This window comes from Lynx canadensis, chromosome B2 (assembly GCF_007474595.2).
Source record: "Lynx canadensis isolate LIC74 chromosome B2, mLynCan4.pri.v2, whole genome shotgun sequence".
NCBI lineage: Eukaryota > Metazoa > Chordata > Mammalia > Carnivora > Felidae > Lynx > Lynx canadensis.
In genome coordinates this window covers 53,713,618-53,733,756 of record NC_044307.1, presented here as the reverse complement: position 1 = coordinate 53,733,756, position 20,139 = coordinate 53,713,618, and the positions used below count along the sequence as shown (strand labels likewise).

The 20,139-nt window shown below is 35.9% G+C and overlaps 1 protein-coding gene across 1 annotated transcript in view; it reads left to right on the top strand.

The window, feature by feature from the left end:
- Nucleotides 1-20,139, top strand: part of COL21A1 (collagen type XXI alpha 1 chain) — a 174,300-nt gene that overhangs the window by 117,964 nt on the left and 36,197 nt on the right. The window contains exon 17 of the mRNA XM_030315738.1: nt 15,810-15,863. Within this exon, the coding sequence (XP_030171598.1) occupies nt 15,810-15,863 (54 nt within the window). The remainder of the gene's footprint in view (nt 1-15,809; nt 15,864-20,139) is intronic.

Genomic DNA, 20,139 nt, shown 5'->3' with positions numbered 1-20,139 from the left:
TGGGCTTTCTGTGCTATAGCTTGTTAAATGAAAAGATATCAGTCATGTGTGTATATTTAAGTCCATGTATCTGGAATATGCTAACAGCCCACATCATTGTTCTGCTATAAGTTTCTTGAGTATTTAAGGAGAGGATTTGTGTAATCCATCAACCAATGAGGCTGCTTGGTCAAGCATTGGATTTAGAGATGTCATCAGGTTTCCTAATCATGAGGCCAAACTTGCTCAGAAATCCAGTACATATTTTCTTTGTCCACCATTGTTTTCTTTTCCTTTGGACAAACTGTTCATTTATTTGCCTAAGTATTATGTAAGTTACCCAAATATCCATGATTCTTAAAGATTATAAATAGTGCTTCCTGAATGTAAAATATTGGGGCTCATTTTTTTAATTTATTTTTTTAACATTTATTTATTTTTGAAAGACAGAGACCGAGCATGAGCATGGGAGGGACAGAAAGAGAGGGAGACACAGAATCTGAAGCAGCTCCAAGCTCTGAGCTGTCAGCACAGAGCCCGACAGGAGTCTCAGACTCACAAATAATGAGATCATGACCTGAGGTGAAGTCAGACACTTAATCAACTGAGCCACCCAGATGCTCCTGGGGCTTAGTTTTAAGGGCTCAGTCATGTGTTGTTAATTATATTTCAGTGATTCTGTATTTTATTTCCCATTTGTTAATTAAACAGATATTTATTGATGTTTATTAGGTGCTATATGTACAGAAGGGAACATAACTATATCAGCCCTTATTTTTGTGGAGTGTATAATCTAGTCTCTATTAAAGAACACAGATTTTTCTCTTTAACTTCAAATTTTGCATTCATCTAATTTAATTTTCCTTTGTCTTCTGTTATCAAAAGCCCATGTGCCACAAGAAATGAGATTATGGTTTTCTGGGGTAGTTAAGTCTGGAGAATAGAACTGAATGGGATTTCTACCCCTCAGTGACGTTTTCTAATCAACTGTATGTCTTTTGGCAAATTTTTTGACCTTCAGTTTTCTCCATTTAAAATATGGGATAAATATTACTTACATAGGTTGGTATGGTGTAGGGACTGAGAAAGATAGAGCACCCAGCATAGTACCTGTCAGAGAATGTATTCAATAAGGAATTAGTTTCTTTGTACATTTTTTGATTGGAGCTTTGCATGAAGATCCCTTTTGGAGCCTAAAAAAAAAAAAAACTTTATTGAGGTATGATTGAGATGCAAAAACTGTACATATTTCATATATACAACTTGGTGAGTTTGTAGATAAGTATATACTCATGAAACCATCACCACAGTCAATGCCATAAACATATGTCACCTCCAAAAATTTCCTCCCTATTTATTATTATTATTATTTTTGTGATGACAACACTTAATATAAGGTCTACCTTGTTAGCTCATTTCAAAGTTTACAATACAGCATTGTTAACTCTGGGCATTAAGCTGTACAGTAGATATCTAGGACTTACTCATTTTGTGTAATTGAAACTCTGTACCCTTTGACCAGTCTTCTCTCTCTCTCTTCCTCTTCTCTCTTCCTCTTCCCCCTGGGAAACCACCATTCTATTTTCTGCTTCTATGAGTTTGTTTGGGATTCTCCATATAAGTGGGATCATATAGTATTTGTCACTATGTGTCTGGCTTTTGCTTAGCATTGTCTTCTGGGTTCATCCATGTTGTAACAAATGACAAGAGTTCCTTCTTTTTTTGAGGATGAACCATATTTCTATGTCTGTGTCTGTATACCTTATCTGTATCTATCTAGATATCACAGTTTTTTATTCATTCAACTAGTGCATATTTAAGTTACTTAATGTCTTGATTGTTGTGAATAATGCTGCAATGGACATGGCATTATAGATATGTCTTCAATACCCTTATTTCCATTCCTTTGGATATATACCCAGAAGTGAGATTGTCATATTAAATGATAGTTATCGTTTTACTTTTTTGAGGAACTTCTATACTTTTTTTTCCATAGTGGCTGCATCAATTTACATTTCCACTAACAGTATACAAGGCTTCCAGTTTCTCCACATCCTTCCTAAGACTTGTTACTTTAATTTTTTTGGTTGTTTTTAGTAATAGCCCCTAATGGATTTGAAGTGATATTTCATTGTGGTTTTGATTTGCATTTCCCTGTTGATTAGTGATGTTGAGCACTTTTACATATACTTGGTCATTTGTATGTTGTTTTACAGAAATGACCTTTCAGTTCCTTTGCCCATGTTTAAATAGGGGTGTTATTACCGCTGTTGAGTTGTAGGAGTTCCTTCTGTATTTTGGACATTAATCCTTTATCAGATATATGGTTTGCAAATGTTTACTCCCATTCTTTGGGTTGCCTTTTCATTTTGTTGATGACTTTCTTGTTTGTGCAGAAGCTTTTTGGTTTGATGTAATCCCACTTGACTAATTTTGCTTTTGTTGCCTATGCTTTTGGTTCCTGGATCGAACATACACATTTTAGGATTCTTTTTTCTATTTATATAAAAATTTCCATTGGGATTTTGATAGGGATTGAACTGAATCTGTAGATCATTTGTGGTAATGGATGTTTTAACAATAAAAAATATTCCAGTCCATGAACTAGAGATGACTTTCATTTATTTGTTTATTCCTTAATTTCTTTCATTAATGTTTTATAGTTTTTAGTGTATAAGTCTTTCTCCTTTTTGGTTTAGTTTATTTCAAAGTATTTTATTATTTTTATGCTGTTACAAATATGATGTTTTCTTAATTTTCTTTTTGTATAGTTTGCTGTTAGTGTATAAAAATGCAATTGAGTTTTATATGTTGATTTTGTATCCTGCAACCTTATTGAATTTATTAGTTTGAACAGTTTTTTTGTGGAGTCTTTAGGTTTTCCTATATAGGATTATGTCATCTATAAACAGAGACAGTTTTACTTCTTTTTCCAATTTCGATGTTTTTTCTTTCTTTTTCTTGCCTAATTTCCCTAACTAGTACTTCTAGTACTATGTTGAAAAGAAGTGGTAAGAGTGTGCATCTTTGTGTTGTTCCTGATCATAAAGGAAAAGCTTTCAGTTTTTCATCATTAAATACGATGTTCACTGTGGGTTTTTCATATATGCGATCTTTATTAAGTTCCTTCTGTACCTAGTTTGTTGAGAGTTTTGATGATGAAATGATGTTGAATTTTATCAAATGTTTTTTCTGCATTTCTTGATCATGTGATTTTTATCTTTATTCTGGTAATGTGGTGTATCACACTGATTTGCATATACTGCCATCTTTGTATCCCAGGGATAAATCTCACTTAGTGATGATGTATGATCCTTTCAATGTGCTGTTGAATTCAGTTTGCTACTATTTGTTGGGGACTTTTGCATGCACCTTCATCAAGGATATTGTGGTTTTCTTTCCTTGTGGTGTTTTGTCTGGCTTTAGTAGCAGGCTAATATGGACCTCATAAAATGATTTGGAAGTGTTCTCTCTTCTATTTCTTGGAACATTTTAAGAAGGATTCATATTTAAATGTTTAGTAGAATTTACCTGTGAAGTCTATGGTCCTGGGACTTTATTTATTGCAAGATTTTTGATTACTCATTCAGTCTCCTCATTTGTTTTTGGTCTTTTCAGTCTTTCTCTTTCTTCTTATATCACTTTTGGCAGGTTTTGTGTTTCTAGGAATTTATCCATTTCTTTTAGTATGTCCAATTTTTTTTTGCATACAATTATTCATAATAGTCCCTCGTGATCTTTTTCATTTCTGTGGCATCAATTGTAATGTCTCCTCTTTTGTTTCTGACTTTATTTGAGTCTTCTCTCTTTTTTCTTTGTCTAGATAACTAAGGATTTGTCCATATTTTATATCTTTTTAAAAAATCAACTCTGGCTTTGTCTATTTTTTCTATTTTTTGTATTCTATATTTTATTTATTTTTGTTCAAATGTTAATCATTTCCTTCCTCCAGCTAACTTTGGGCTTCTTTTTTTTTTTTTTTTTGAGTTTATTCCCCTTTTTGATATTCATCTGGGTAGCATGATTGCATGCATATACCCACAAGTGTAAACTATAGTTCAGTTTTTAACAGCTTTATTTATAAATAAACCACACATTATATAGTTTACCTATTTAACTTATTGTACACACAATTCATTGGTTTTTAGTATACTTAGAGTTATTAAATTGTCACTTCAATCTAATTTTAGAACATTTTAATCACCTCAAAAAGAAACCCTATACTCATTAGTGGTTTCTTCCAATTTCCTCCCAGCCACTACCCCTCTACTTTCAGCCCTGTGCAACCTCTAATGTACTTTCTGTCTCTATGGATTTCCCTGTTATGAATATTTGCTAGAGAATTTGGCAGTATGTGGCCTTTTGTGGCTAACTTCTTACACTTAACAGACATTTTCAAGTTCTTTCTGTGTTTTGGCCTATACAGTACTTTATTCATTTTTATTGATGATATTTCCTATTTATTCACTCATTGGTTGATGAATATTTGGGTTTAACTTATTAAGAAACTACCAAACTACTAAGCTTCAGTATACTTTTTAGTTTGGAATAATTCTAGATTTATACAAAAGTTGCAAGTAACAGTATACAGAGTTCCCTTACACACTCTGTCCATTTTCTCCTGATGTTAACATATTGCTATGGTACATTTGTCAAAAGTAAGACATCAGTATTGACACATTGCTATAAGTTAAACTCCATACTTTATTTGGATTTTATTCATATGTATTTTTTCTATTCCATGATCTAATTGAGGATATTCCACATTGCATTGTTTTGTTATGTCTCCTTAGTCTCTTCTAATCAATGATAATTTATCAGCCTTTTCTCGTTTTTCATGACTTGGACAATTTTGAAGAGCTTTGATTACATATTTTGTAGAATATCACTCAATGTGGGTTTTTCTGATAGTTTCTTCATGATTAGGCTGTAACTGTAAGTATTTTATTTTTTATTTTTTATTTATGGTTTTGGTGGGAAGGGAAGAATAACACAAAGGTGAAGTGTCCTACTCATCAGAGAGTATATATGCTATCCACTTGACTAATCATTGATTATATTAACTTTGATCATTTGGTTATGGTAGTGTTTGTCAGGTTTCTTCACTGTGAAGTTACTGCTTTTTTCCTTTTACATGCTTTACGGAATTGAGTTACTATGTCCAGTTCCTACTTATGATAGGACAGAGGGGCTGAGATTAAAATTTCAACTCACAGAGGGGAGAGTATGTACATATCTTTACATTTATTAGAGGAGAGTTCTGGTTGTAACAATATTGAGTTCTTCCAGTCCATGAACATGGTATATCATTCCACCTAGATGGTCTTTCTTTAATATATCTCAGAAATGTTTTGTAGTTTTCAGCATGCAGATCTTGTATGTGATTCTGTTAAATTCATATGCAAAAATTTTATTTTGTTAAATGCTCTTGTGAATAGATTTTTAAAAATTTTCTCTTGCTAACATGAAAATACGATGGTTGGTATGTTGATTATATACCCTTTTTAAGTTTGAGGAAGATTTTAATTACTAATTAAATTCTTTTACTAAATATTGGGATACTTAGTGTTTTTCTTCCTTCTTGGGTAAGTTTTGCTAATTTGTGTCTTTGAAGGAATTTGTTCATTTCATTTTCAATTTGTTGGCATATTTTATTTATAATATTGCATTATTCTTGTCTGTTTAATTAACTAATTTTATGAAGTTTGAAATTTTAATTCCAGTATAGTTAACATACAGTGTTACATTAGTTTCAGGTATACAAGATAGTGACTCAACACATCTATGCATTACTCAATGCTCATCATGAAAAGTATACTTTTTAATCCCCATTACCTGTTTCATCCAGTCCCACACCTACCTCCCCTAGGGTAATACATCAGTTCTCAAAAGTTACAAGTCTTGGGGTGCCTGAGTGGCTATGTCATTTGAATGTCCGACTCTTAATTTTGGCTCGGGTCATGATCCCAGGGTTGTGCGATCAACCCCTCTATCAGGCTCCGTGCTGAGCATGGAGCTTGCTTAAGATTCACTCTCCTCTCTCTCTCTCTCTCTCTCTTTCTTTCTCTCTCCCCCTCCAAAATAAATAAATAAATAAATAAATAAATAAATAAATAACAAGCAAGCAATTTTTAATAAATAAATACTTTATTTTTAGAGAGAGAATAGGAGAGGGGCAGGGCGGGCTGGTAGGGAGAATCTTAACCAAGCTCCATGCTCAACTTGGAGCCCAACAGAGGGGTTGATCCCACAACCCTGGAACCGTGGGATCGTGACCTGAGCCAAAATCAGGAGTTGGATGCTCCCCAGACATCCCACAAATCTTTAAAATAAAAGATGTTTCTCGGTTTGTTTCTCTCTTTTTTTCCTTTGCTCATTTGTTTCTTAAATTCCACATATGAGTGAAATGATATGGTATTTGTTTTTCTCTGACATTTTGTTTAGCGTTATACTCTCTGGCTTCACCCGTGTTGTTGCAAATGGCAGATTTCATTCTTTTTTGTGGCTGAATAATAGTCTGTTGTATGTATATGCCATCTCTTCTTTATCCATTCATCTATAGATGGACACTTGGTATGTTCAAAATTTGGCTATGGTAAATAATGCTGCAGTAAACCTAGGGGTGCATGTGTACCTTTGAATTAGTGTTTTTGTACTTTTTAGATAAATATCCTATTGCGTATTGCAATTATGTATCATAGGGTAGTTCCATTTTTAACTTTTTGATGAACCTCCTCACTCTTTTCCATAGTGGTGTTATCAGTTGACACTCCTACCAAAATTGCATGAGGGTTCCTTTTTCTTTAAAAAAATTTTTTTTAATGTTTGTTTATTTTTTAGAGAAAGAAAGAGCATGAGTGGGGGAGGGGCAGAAAGAGGGGAGATCTAGAATTTGAAGCAAGCTCCAGGCTCTGAGCTGTCAGCACAGAGCCTGATGTGGGGCTTGAACTCAACGATACATGAGATCATGACCTGATCCAAAGTCAGATGCCCAACCTACTGAGCCACCCTGGCACCCCAAGCGTTTCTTGTTCTCTACATCCTCTCCAACACTCGTTTCTTTTATTTTCTATTTTAACCTTTCTGATAGGTGTGAGGTAATATTTTATTGTAGTTTTGATTTGTGCTGAAGTCGGATGCTTAAACAACTGAGCCACCCAGGTGCCCTGAGAAGCTTTTTATTTTGATGTACTCTCAGTAGTTTATTTTTGCTTTTGTTTCCCTTGCCTCAGAGGACATATCTAGAAAAAAAGTAGCTATGGTTGATATCAGAGAAATTACTGCCTCTGTTCTCTTTAAGGATATTTATAATTTCAGATCTAACTTTAGGTACTAAATCCATTTTGAATTTTTTTAAAGTTTATTTTTTTGAGAGAGAGGGAGAGTGAGTGCACCCGCATGTGTATGGGAGAAAGTGGGCGAGGGGAAGTGAGGTAAGAGGGAGAGAGAGAGAATCTGAAGCAGGGTTCACACAATCAGTTTAGAGCAATATGTGGGGCTTGAACCCATGAACTGTGAGATCATGACCAGAGCCAAATTCAGACCCTTAACCAACTGAGTCATCCAGGCACTCCACCATTTTGATGTCATCTTTGTTTTTGGTGTAAGCCAGCAGTCCAGTTCCATTCTTTTACATGTTGCTGTCCAATTCTCTCAACATCAGTTGCTGAAGAGACTTTTTCCCATTGTGTATTCTTTGCTGTTTTGTCAAAAATCAATTGACCATGTAAATGTGGGCTTCTTTTGGGTTTTCTGTTCCCTTGATCTATGTGCCTATTTTGGTGTCATATTCTTGTCCTTTTAATGTAGGATTTTTTAATGTGCTCTCATTCCTGATATTTTGTAATAACTTAACACAGTTACAGTTGAATTCATGCACCACAGGGTTTTTCCTCATTTTCTCCTTTGTCATCTTGGCCTGATGCTTTTTGTGTTGAATCGTTTCGTGATAACTTTCTCTTATTTCTTACATGGAAGCTGGTTAAGTTGAGCACTGTATCTCTCATAGGGTCAATAATAGTAAACTTCATTCTTGTAGGAAATGAGCCATTCCATCTAGATTTTTCAAAGGACTTGTATAAAATTGTGCAAATTCCTCTATAGTTTTTAAAAAGTTCTTGGTTTCAGTAATTTGTCTCTCTTTGTTACTTGTTTGAATATTTGTGCTTTCATTTTCTACTGTTTTTTTTTTTGTTTTGTTGTTTTTTTGTTTTTGCTTGATTATATGAGATTGTGGTTTTTCTATTTGTGTTTTTTTTTTCACAGAACCAACATTGTAATTTAATTATTAACTTCACTGATTTTTCCATTTCTGGTTTTTTGTGTGTTTTTTGTTTTTGTTTTTTTTGTTTTGTTTTTTGTTTTGTTATTACATTTTTACTACTTCCTAACTTCTTTCTTTTTTCTTATATTTTTCTAGGTTTTACAATTGGGAATTGAATTCATTTATTTTCATTCTTTTCCTATTTTTTGCTTCCAGTATTTAAATTATACGTATTCTTTTTGATTATTGCTTCAATTGTATTCCCTTGATATTAATGTGCAGTGTTTTCTCATTAATGCTACTTTTAGAGGGGCACCTGGGCGGGTGAGTCACTTAGGTCTTGATTTCAACTCAGGTCATAATCTCAGTGTCATCAGATCAAACCCCGTGTCAGGCTCTGTGCTGAGCATAGAGCCTCCTTGGGATTCTCTTCCTCTCTCTCTGCCCCTCCCCTGCTCTAATATTTATAAGCTATTTTCCACTCTTTGCCCACCTTTGTTTCAAATCTGCAATTAAATATATTCAGGGTTCATCCCCAGGTATATTTATCAGTTATAGTCATCATTGTGGTTTATAGAAGCTGCTTCTATAGTGTATTTCTTAGGAAATGCTTGTGAACACAGTGTTCCCTGAATTCTTATGTCTTAACATGTTTTCTATATTCTTGTTAGTTGAATGACAATTTAGCTGTCACTGTCTTGGCACTGACATTATAAGCTCTTGTCTCACTGTTTTTCTTTGAGTATCTTTGAGATGTTCCTCCACTGCTGTCATGTATGTTGCTGGTAGCAACCTAATTATATTTCTTTTGTAAGTGGCTTCAGGTGTTTTTTTTGTATGGTAACCCAGAGGGTTAAAAAAACCCAAAACAACAACAACAACAACAAAACACCTTTATGTGTAAAGTCTGATAGCATAGCTTATCCCAGAATTAAGAATTTATTGCCCCAGAATCCTTATAATAAAGTAGATCCAGGATTTCTTTTAATTTTGGAGTATTCTCTTGGATTGTAGTTTTTAAATTTTTTAAAATGTTTATTCATTTTTTCAGACAGAAAGAGACACAACACAAGTGGGGGAGGGGCAGAGAGAGGGAGACACAGAATCTGAAGCAGGCTCCAGGCTCTGAGCTGTCAGCACAGAGCCTGACATGGGGCTCAAACTCACAAACCGCGAGATCATGACCTGAGCCGAAATCGGCCGCTTAACTGACTGAGCCACCCCAGCGTGCCTCTTGGATTATAGTTTTAAATAGAAGTTCTATTACATTATTTTGATTTATATCTTAAGGACTCTAATTTTGGATGTGTTGCGACTTCTTTGACTCTGTTCTCTCCTTCTGACCCTTATTATCTTTTTAAAAAACTCATTTTTATTGGGTACGTTTAGTTTTTTTCCCCCTCAGTACCTTTAAAAATATTAAATCTATTCTCCCTTGTTTTCAGGTAATTTAATCGTAATATCTGAGATTATTTTGTGTTGTCATTTTTTTTCCTTACATCTGAAAATGCTTGTGTAACATTAATCCAGGTTATAGCATTTGTTGCAGTTTTTTTTTCTGCTTCATGTTTATTTTTGTATGAGGGAAATTGACTGAAATGTTTGGGTTCTTATTTTCTGTTTTTCATTTAGTAGTTTTGTTTGAATATTGTCTGCAGATTCTTCTCAATTTGAAATGTTTTATGTGTATTTGGACCTACAGTAATAGGGGTGTAAAAGTTTGAGCAGCTTACTAGGCTTCTTAATTCTAGAGCATCTCCTTTTTATGTATAGTGAAGTTAACTTTTTATTTAATTATTCTTAATTGTTAGAGTGGAGGACAGGGGCAGAGGGAGAGAGAGAATCTTTTTTAATGGTTGTTTATTTTGAGAGAGAGCGTGAGTGAGGGGCAGAGAGAGAGGGGAACAGAGGATCTGAAGCAGGCTTTGCACTGTCAGCAGCAAGCCTGATGTGGGGCTCGAACTCATAAACCATGACATCATGACCTGAGCCAAAGTTGGATGCTCAAGAGACTGAGCCACCTAGGTGCCCCTCGATGTTTATTTAATCAATGGAATTAATTATTGGGATAGGTTAAGTATGCCTTCGGTTGGGAAGGTGGAGAAATGAGAAGTATAATGTGTGCATTTAATTATAATGTAGCACATTTAAGAGTACATGTCCAGCAAGTAGTTAAATACTGATAACTGTCTCATTTGCAGAGGGGAAGGAATGGGAGAGTGAACGGAATTGGAAGGGACTATCTTAGGTTGTGGGAAAGAGACCCTTTCACTGTAAAAAAAAAAAAAAAAAAAAAAAAGAAGGAGGGAAAGAAGGAAGAAATGAAGGATGGAAGAAGGAGGGGGAGGAAGAAAAGAAGAAGAAGAAAAAAAGAATGTGTGGATGTAAATTCAGGACAGTTTGTTGGTTTGGTGGCAAGATGTCTAACTTCTCTTTCCTCTAAGGAAGTGTAAATTATCACCTGTTGAGAGGCAGGGAAAAGGGAATTTCTGTTGATTAAAGAACTTTTAGCTCTGTGGAGAATGTGGTACAGAAGAGATTAAGAAAATATAGAAGCTGCTTTGAAGTGTAGTTGAAGCTGGAAGTTATCATCTGGTCAACAGTGGTACTATATTTCCCCTCCCATTGCTATACTTAGAAGCCCAAGAGTAGGTCTGAGGAGGCTTTCTGTTTGATTAACTCAATATTGAGGTTTGCATAAGCAAGTGCTGTGCTTGAACAGTGAGGCAAAGGGATAAGAATCTCAGTTAGCAATTGAAATACTGAAAAATGGCGTTGAAACTGGGTCTGGAGAGAAGTGAACACAGGACAGGACACATGATAACAGACACAATTTATGGATACTTCCTACATGCCTGGCTCTTTTCCCAGCATTGTATATGCATTCTCCCATTAAACTCAAAAGTCATTGAACTACAAGTGGAAAAAAGAAATTATCCTCTTAGAGATGAGGCAACTAAAGAATGAGGAGATTAATAATGTGTCCTAGATCATGTAGCCATAATTTAATAACCACTGAAAATGTCTTTCACCAAATTGTTGAAAAATCATGTTATAGCCAAATAATCTTTCTCCAATATAGGAAATGATGATGGAACTATGACCTCTACTATTTTTGTGGTATTTTAGCTAGATTAAAATATTGACCATCTTTTTAAAAATACTCATGTTTTCTAAATGATAATACTAAGCCATAGCAGTACAAATATGAAAATACCATATTATTTGAAAAAAGTGAAGCCTAAAACAAATCATAAGGTAAAGGATTGTTGAAACCCCAACTTTTTGATGACAATAAAGTAGCAAACTTTCATGAATCTTCCCTTCTGTGTCTTGAGATGTGCAAGGTACTTTCACAAAGCCTCTTAATTTGTTTTCTTAATAAAAGAATCTTGGGAGTTGGGAGTATTAATGCCACTTAGCCATTATGGTCAGATTAATACAGATTAATTAATTTATCCAGAAGTGCGGTCATTTACATGGCAGGGCTAGAATTCCAAGCCTAGTTTGTGTGATTCCCCTCTATGCATGATGGGTCCCAAACTTCTTGTCTATTTATTTGGTAACCTGGGAGAAGCTTCCCTAGTCTTATATCTTCAGTATATCCTTTGGTATAGTAGAGATTTGTTTACAAACTGAGAATAAACCATTAATTAAGATCAAAGTCAAAGTATTTAGTAACAAAGTAAGGAACTTCCTCAAAATTAAATTATATTTTAGTGGTCACACACCTGATTTTGAGGGTTGCTATGACCACAAACTAAATTATTCTCCATTATTTTAATTTTTTTTTGTGGGTAAGTACCAGTGACCACAGCATGAAAGGAAATACACAACAATGCAAGTTTTACGTATCTGTTTTTGGTTAAATTTCCTTCTTAAAAATAGCTGCTTTTTGTGGAATAAATCGTCGTTGACATTAGCTGTAGAAATTGGATTTAGGGATAATGTTTAGCATAGCATCTTTTCAGTTATTTTATATCAAATAAGAAGCTAATAATAGAATGCAAAATGATAGATTAGAGCTAGGGGCATTTGCTTTCCACCAGCTAAACAAATTAGCATGTGTCAGGTTCTCCAGGTCATGAAAGCAATCAGATGATCAGGTTACGTCACAATACTGCACTTCACAGGTTAGTTGTGTACTGCATTTAATTATTTTATGGAGAATGTCTCCAAAGAAATCATCCTTCATCTCCCAATGAAACATTATTCAGAGAATCAAGAGCATACTTCTAGGTAAAGATTATTTGTCATTGTCTTATGATAACCAAACTCCGTAATTTCACAACAGCGAGTGCTATAGTGCTGTGCATAAATGTTTCTCCCCATTTCCTTTATCCTCTTGGAATCAAGTATGTAAGAATAAATAGCCAAGTCCTCCTTCCTTCATATGCTCTTTAGTTGTTTCTAAAGAAGGGGACATAAAGCTTTACATGTAGTCATGCGTTTCATTCAGCACAATTCTAAATATTGTAGGTGATAAAACACTCATGTAGATATGTTCCTTGCCTTCAAAGAATGTACAACTCAGGAAAACAACACTTCCATAAACAAGATACCTGTTGAACAGCATAGCCATCATAAAACTCAGTGCCAAGTGTAAAACTGTACAGTGTCATTATAGTTCACACAGAGAGGTGTTGGTAAGCGAAACCAAGGATGTATAAGTCTCTTGAGATGTGGGCTAGAGCAGTGGTCCCAGTGGCCACCGTCCAGCACTTTCTGGGAACTTGTTGGAAATGCCAATTCCTGACATCTACCCCACACCTATTGGATCAGAAACTCTGGGGTGAAGTCCACAATTTTCAGTCTAACAAATTCTCCAGGAGATTCTGTTGCAGCTAGTATGAAAATCACCGCTGTAGATAATAAAATAGTGATATTTTATTACTATTTATTATCTAGTGATAGATAATAAAATAGTGATATTTTGTTCATATGATGATGTATCATTATGTTTAAGAAGTAGGAATAGAAAGAAAATAAATCCTCAAATAATTTGGGGACTTAATTATTGATAATCCTTGATGATGATTAGTAAGCTTTTAAAAAACCCTCTGCTAATTAGAATAAAAAAATAAGATGAAATCTTCAGAGTAGTAAAAGGAGACAGTTTTTTTGTCAGCTAAAGTAGTCATGTAATTCCAGATTACTTGTTTCTCCTATTTGACAACTGCCCTCCTCCCTTTATATACAGAAGATCTAAACTACAGATTTGCTTAGCAAGTCACATATGACAGTACCTGGAGGTATGGGAAGGTAAGTGGCCTAAGATACACCATGTCCCTCACATCATCAGAGTCAGCTGGGTGTGTTAAAACCGACTGCTGGGCTCCACCATCCAGAGCTGCTGATTTGTTAGGTCTGAAATGTTGTGTTTTGAAGTTCCCACACGAAGTGAGGCTGAGCTGGCTGATGTGGGGGAATGAATCGTCCTGTTAATGTTGAGTTTAGATGTAGTCATTGTAGGATTTCTCTGTTTTATTAAGTCCTGACAAATCCCTTTTCTTTAATTCTTCAGACTTGGTAACCTATAGCTTTTAAACTTAGTGGATCCTACATATATCCTTGTTTCTCTGATATTTTCATTAGCTTTTCTGTAGAACCATCAGGCCAGCAGCACTCCCCCTCCCAATGTGGTTAATTTACAGGAAACATCATTCTTTGCTCCCTCTGTCATCACTTGTCAGCTGGTGTTTGTAAATAAAATTGGAACAGATGAAATATTTGGCTTTCGCTGGTATTTCACTGGGCCTATGAAATGCAAGAATTCATAAAAGTGGGAGAACACTGGTTACATAAAGTGAGACGGTTGAGTTTTTTTTCTAAGTGCTGATTATGTTAGCCAGGTTCTTCGTTTTGTGGTTCATTTTTTACAGTTTTGGGAAATTCATTAGAATCTGAAACTCTGGAAAACAATGCTGGCATATGCATCGGTACGTGTATTCTGAGACTCTTTACCCTTAGATCTGTTTCCACTCAGGCATTTGAAGCATTTACAAGAAAAATGCTTTTGTTTTACTTTCTTGCTCTCATGTAGAATGAAATGTTTTTTTCTGGTATGAAGGAAAGTGTGGCATAATTGCAGAGAACTTTGCTTGTTATGATGCAACATTTGGCTGAACAGAAAACAAAATATGGCTCCTAATGACTGTTAGGTTTCAGAAAGCCTAAATGTTTGAGGGTGTGTCTGTCTGTGTATTTTAGGAGGCTTCTCCCCCACTACCCCTTATTTGTGTCTTGGCAGTTTAATAGCTGTATTGATCTGTAAATGTTACATATTTTATGAATAAATTCAGCTAATATTTATAAGCAGAGTGTCAGATACTTTTCTATACACTGGCATTTTGGGAAAAAGTTTGAGGATGCTAAAAGGTGGATGTAAAATAAGATGCTTAAATAATTTGAACATAGTAATTTAAAGGCATAAAACTGAAAACTAGGATAGTTTTTATAGCTACCTAAAAATAAGCATTTTAAACATATAAAATGTTTATTTTAAATAAGTAGATACTATGGGGCGCCTGGGTGGCTCAGTTGGTTAAGTGTCTGACTTCAGCCCAGGTCATGATCTCATAGTTTGTGGGTTTGAGCCCCGCGTCTGGCTCTGTGCTGACAGCTCAGAGCCTGGAGCCTGCTTCAGATTCTGTGTCTCCCTCTGTCTCTGCCCGTCTGCCACTCATGCTCTGTGTCTCTCAAAGATAAACAAACATTAAACAAGTTTTTTTTTTTTAAATAGGTAGATACTAAATGAAAGTGCCAAATAATTTCAAGTAATAGCCTATAAATCCATTTAATGAAAGCTTTATTTGTTTTTAAAATGCAACTGTTGCTTGCAAGGTCAAATTAGAATGATCAATTCTTATAGATCCAAAAGAATGTTCCAATTCATTGGGTCCAGTACAACAGAATGATCATTTTTAAAGTAAAAAGGAAGATAAAAATATGAAAAGATTCATTTCACCCTCTTGGTCTTTTTCTAGATTGTCTATATTTTGGTAATTTGTTCTTCTATTGAAATCCTATCATTGTTTTGCCAAATTACAACAAAAATCTCCTTGGAATTTCTATTGAAATTGTACTAAATTTTGATTAATTTGGAGACATCTGACATCCTTATGCTATGAAGACTTTATAGCTTCAAAACTATGAAAGAGATTTTCTATCCATAAGGAGGATATGTATCTCCTTTTATTTAGGCTTTTTACCTAATTTGTTAATAGAGATCTATAATTATACATAAAAAATCTTGTATTCTTGTTAGAATTTTTCTTAGTCAAAGTTTTGTTTGCTATTTTATTTAACTTATTTTTTATTTGAAGTACAGCTGACACACAGTGTTATAGACAGTTTCAGGTATACAACATAATGATTCAACAATTCTGTATATTATGCTGTACTCACTGTAAGTACAGTTGCTGTCTGTCACCATGCAGCGTTATTAATAATCTGGAAGTAATTTTTATGTTTGTATCTAACGTGCTTTAATACTCACTTGTATGTATTTGTTTTATAAGCATGCCTGCAAATAGAATTCTCTATTTTCTTTTTTTATCTTTAAAAGGGAGAAGTGGGACCTCCGGGTGCTCCAGGTCAGGATGGATCACGGGGAGAGCCTGTGAGTATCTTCTTAATTGTGTTCCAAAAGATGAGGTTCGTTTCCTGTCGTGAAATCCTCTAAGTGCTCCTGTCAGATGCCCTGTTCTTGTTCAGTAACTTTCAGTCTGAGATGTCGTAACGTCTCTTTATGGAACACTGTAAAAGAGTGAACTATTTAGTCCTTTTTGCAAAACAGGAAGAATGTTGCCAGCAGACAGTTCCCGTGCAGTATGAATTATGATCACAAGGACTCGCGCCTGTGCAAACAAATGGCTAATACGAACAACAGGGTCTGTTGCTGACCCTTTAGTCAGCGTCACCTTGTCACTGGTTCGCTGTTTTGTAGTCTGCTTTCTGGGATCATGCGTTCAATAAGAATTAGGGTAAGAGGGGCGCCTGGGTGGCTCAGTCGGTTGGGCGTCCAACTTCAGCTCAGGTCACGATCTCACGGTTCGTGAGTTCGAGCCCCGCATCCGGCTCTGGGCTGATGGCTCAGAGCCTGGAGCCTGCTTCCGATTCTGTGTCTCCCTCTCTCTCTGCCCCTCCTCCATTCATGCTCTGTCTCTGTCTGTCTCAAAAATAAATAGACATTAAAAAAAAATAAAAAAAAAAAGAATTGGGGTAAGAAACATGATGGAGAACGTACCGATTCTGAATCCTCAATATATGTGTCGTTAGCAAGTGCGCCAGGGGACTCGATTTCACTTACAGTCTCCCCCGCCTTTTATTCCTACAACTCCTGGCCGACATTGGCCAACATTTAAAGATCAGCAGGTCTCATTTTATTCGTCAAAGTTACTTATTGTTAGGGAATTTGCAGTTTGTTTTGGGGATAACTAGATTAAGAAATTAAAAAAATCGCCAAGATATATTGCAGTTTATCACAGCATGTTCACGTGAGCCCTCAGAGTCTAAATACTGGACAGAAGAGGGAGAGAGGAATCATTAAAGTCTCTTACATGGACAGACTGAACTCCTCTTAGGATGCCGCAATCAGATATTGATTAACTTCTCATCTTGTGTATTATAATGTATTAGCGCAAGTTCTCTACACAGCTACTGCCTTCAAGGAATTTATAATCTAGTAAAAAAAAAAAAATGCAAATCCTTGCCAACCTGTGGCAATTTTTAGTAAATGCCAAGTAGGGATTTAACATGGAATCTGAAGGCCAGGGTTTAAAGATAGTTTCTGCCACACTCCAGCTGTGCAAGCTTGGCTAAATCAGTTTGCCTCTTTGAAAACTTTTCTCCTTATCTGTGAAGTGTGCATACTTAACCATACCTACTTTGCTGTGTTGTTGGGAGGCTTACATAGGAAACATGAAAAAAAATGTGAGAACATTGCACAAATGCATGGAGTTATCTCAAGTGCAGAAGCAGTATGGAAAGGGAATCTTGTATCATGAGAAATATTTACCAAGGATTTGGGGCTAGATTTTATCTTGAAAGGGTGACTGGGAAAGAAAGGAAGACAAGAGGGAGAAAGAATATTAGTAAAGGCACACAGGCTGGGATGGTTTAAGTGTGTGCCCAAGAAATGATGAAATGATTTTTTTTTTTTTTTTACTGTTTATTGAGAGAAAAGAAGAGAGAGAAAGAGAATCCCCAGCAGGCTCCACAATGTTAGCGCAGAGCCTGATGCAGGGCTCAATCTCAGGAACCATGAGATAGTGACCTGAGTGGAAACCAAGAGTGGATGTTTAGCCGACTGAGCCACCCAGTGCCCCATGATGAATTGATCTTAATGAGGTCCTGAGGCTGCACTGATAGGTCCTTACTGGGCGGTAGGAAGTGAAGTTGGGAAGTTGGATAGAATCATAATATGGAGATCCTCAACTCCAATTTGGGAGAGAAGTAATTCGGGAAGTAAACTTTTTTCACTTGCCATGGAAGTGACATGAGAAAACAAGAGTAATGTGATATAAAATAGTGCTTTAGAGGCAACTATGAGCTCCTGATAGATTCAGGATGGATTGAAAAGAGAAGAGACTGGAATCAAGACGTCAATTTGCTAACTATTTTGACAGACTGGGCATGGGCAAAATAAGGCCTCAGGGTGTGAATTGGAATGGAATGTGAGCACCGGATGTCTGACTCATAATTTTTATTATTAAGGAAGAATTCTAGGACTTGGTAACTGGATATGAGAGTGGGTATGTTTATTTGTTCTTATTTCAAACAATATAAAGTGTGTGTGTGTGTATGTATGCACGTGTGTGAGCACATGTGCATGCATGTACATGAACACGGGCAGGCTAAGGGAAGACAGACAGGTGAGAGAGAGAAAGTTCAAATGGAAGAGGAGAGGGAAATAAGAGACAACTGAAATGAAAAACAGGTTATAATTGGAGTCGAGTGTGTTTTAAGTCTTTGAGTCAGTTATTTGGAATTGTGACTCTTCCCACAGAAACAATGTTAGAAAGGGTAGACTGACCAAGTGTAAATGTGAGCAATTGTGCAGTGTGAGCAGCATATATTTACTTTAAAAATAATACTGTTGGGATCCTGTTAATTAAACCAGATAGGATAAATAGGAAATTAGGGGCCCTCAGGGGCTCTTTTCCTCTCCCAAGGATGCCTGTTCCTTACAGCAGCCAGAAGCAGATGCCCATCTGTGTTTTCTTGTGCCCTGCCTGCTCCCACTTTGTTCAAGATTTACCTTCATCTAGAACTTTTGCACTAGGATAAAATTCCATCCCATGCAACATGGCCCTTCGGATTTAAACCTTTTCTTTCTTTGCTCCCTTCCTGTTTTCACTGCGTTCCCAGAATGTATACGGCATTGGTTTTAGTGAGAGAAACACCAGGACTGTCCATGGAGCCGTACAGACTAGCAGGGGAGGTAGACAGTAAAGGGATAAAGAAACAAAAGCTAATTACAAAGTTCCAAGGCAATCAAGGTGCTGGGGCAGGGAATCATGGTAGTGGGACGGTGGAAGTATCTGGAATGTAATCTCTTCTAAACCAGCGACATAGAAGACTGGGAGTTACCAAGTGTAACTCTTTGGACTCTCTCCAGTTCTGTCCCACCAGATCAGGGAAGGCAAGAACGGTCCCTACCCCTCCTCTCCCTCTCTTTCTCTTTCCTGCAAACCTCTGGAGAAGAAGCCAGGATTCCCAGGCCAGAAGACATATTCTTGTAGGAAAGCAATTAATAGATTAAGCATCTAAAATTGGCCCACGTTATCTGGATAGAATTCTTGTGATGTGTATTATTTTACAATAAAGAATGTAATTACAAATTATTCACTTCCTTTGGCCCTTAATGAAAACGTGGTTGTTAGAAGTAACATCCTGGGAAGATTGATCTTTACCATTTGTGGAAAAGCTTTGAAAACAGGAGAAAATGAAAGTTTTTATATTTGGTAATGCAAACAAATGAATATTCTTCCATTGCATGTGGATGTGGGTTGTATTTATGATGAATGATTTAGCCCCGCTAAAAAGGACATGTTCACTTTGTTTTATAATGTGGCAGCCAAAAATTAATGGAGCTTAAATTGGAAGGGCAGAAGCTCTTAGAAAAATGCTTTAAAGCTAATTAAACACAGCTTGTAGCAGCCAGATCATGGTTCATCCCTGTAAGCAGATTGATAAATATGAACCCTAAATCCTGGAATTCAAATTGAGGACAAAGGCTATATTTCATTGGGAAAAGATTATATTGTCTAAAGTATAATTACATTCAAATGCCCGTACTTTGAATTTTAAAGTCTAGTATAGGCCAATTCTAATGGTGATATAGTCCAGTCCCAAAGGTGATTTACTTTCTAAGTGCCAAATTATACGTACTTAACTTCAACCCAGGTGACCAGATACTCAGTTCTAACACTTGGTGGACATATTATAAGTGGTTTCAACCACGGAATGCTCCGTTTAAGGATTATAGTCTGATCATTCATTGTGCCAGACATTATACTATTCCAGGAGAACGTGAAGATTAATTTGTGAGGGCCCTGCCCTCAAACAGTCACACGAGCCAGTAGATAGTTTAGTAGAAATGTTAAGGAGGTAGGCACATGGGGTCTTGCAAAGTTGAAGAAGATGTGTATAACACTACATGAGTTTGGGATCATCACTTGGCCCAATTCATTCTTCTTTTCTTTTTAATAATAGCATTATTGAGATATAATTCACATACTGTACAATTCACTTGTTTAAAGCACATAGAGATACATTCCTAAACAAGCTAGTCTCTTGGCCAAATCCTGGAAGATAAATAGGAGTTGTCTTGTTGTTTGGCCTGGCAAGGCAGGAACCTGTAGCATATTCCACAGTGTCAAAGCAAAAGAAAT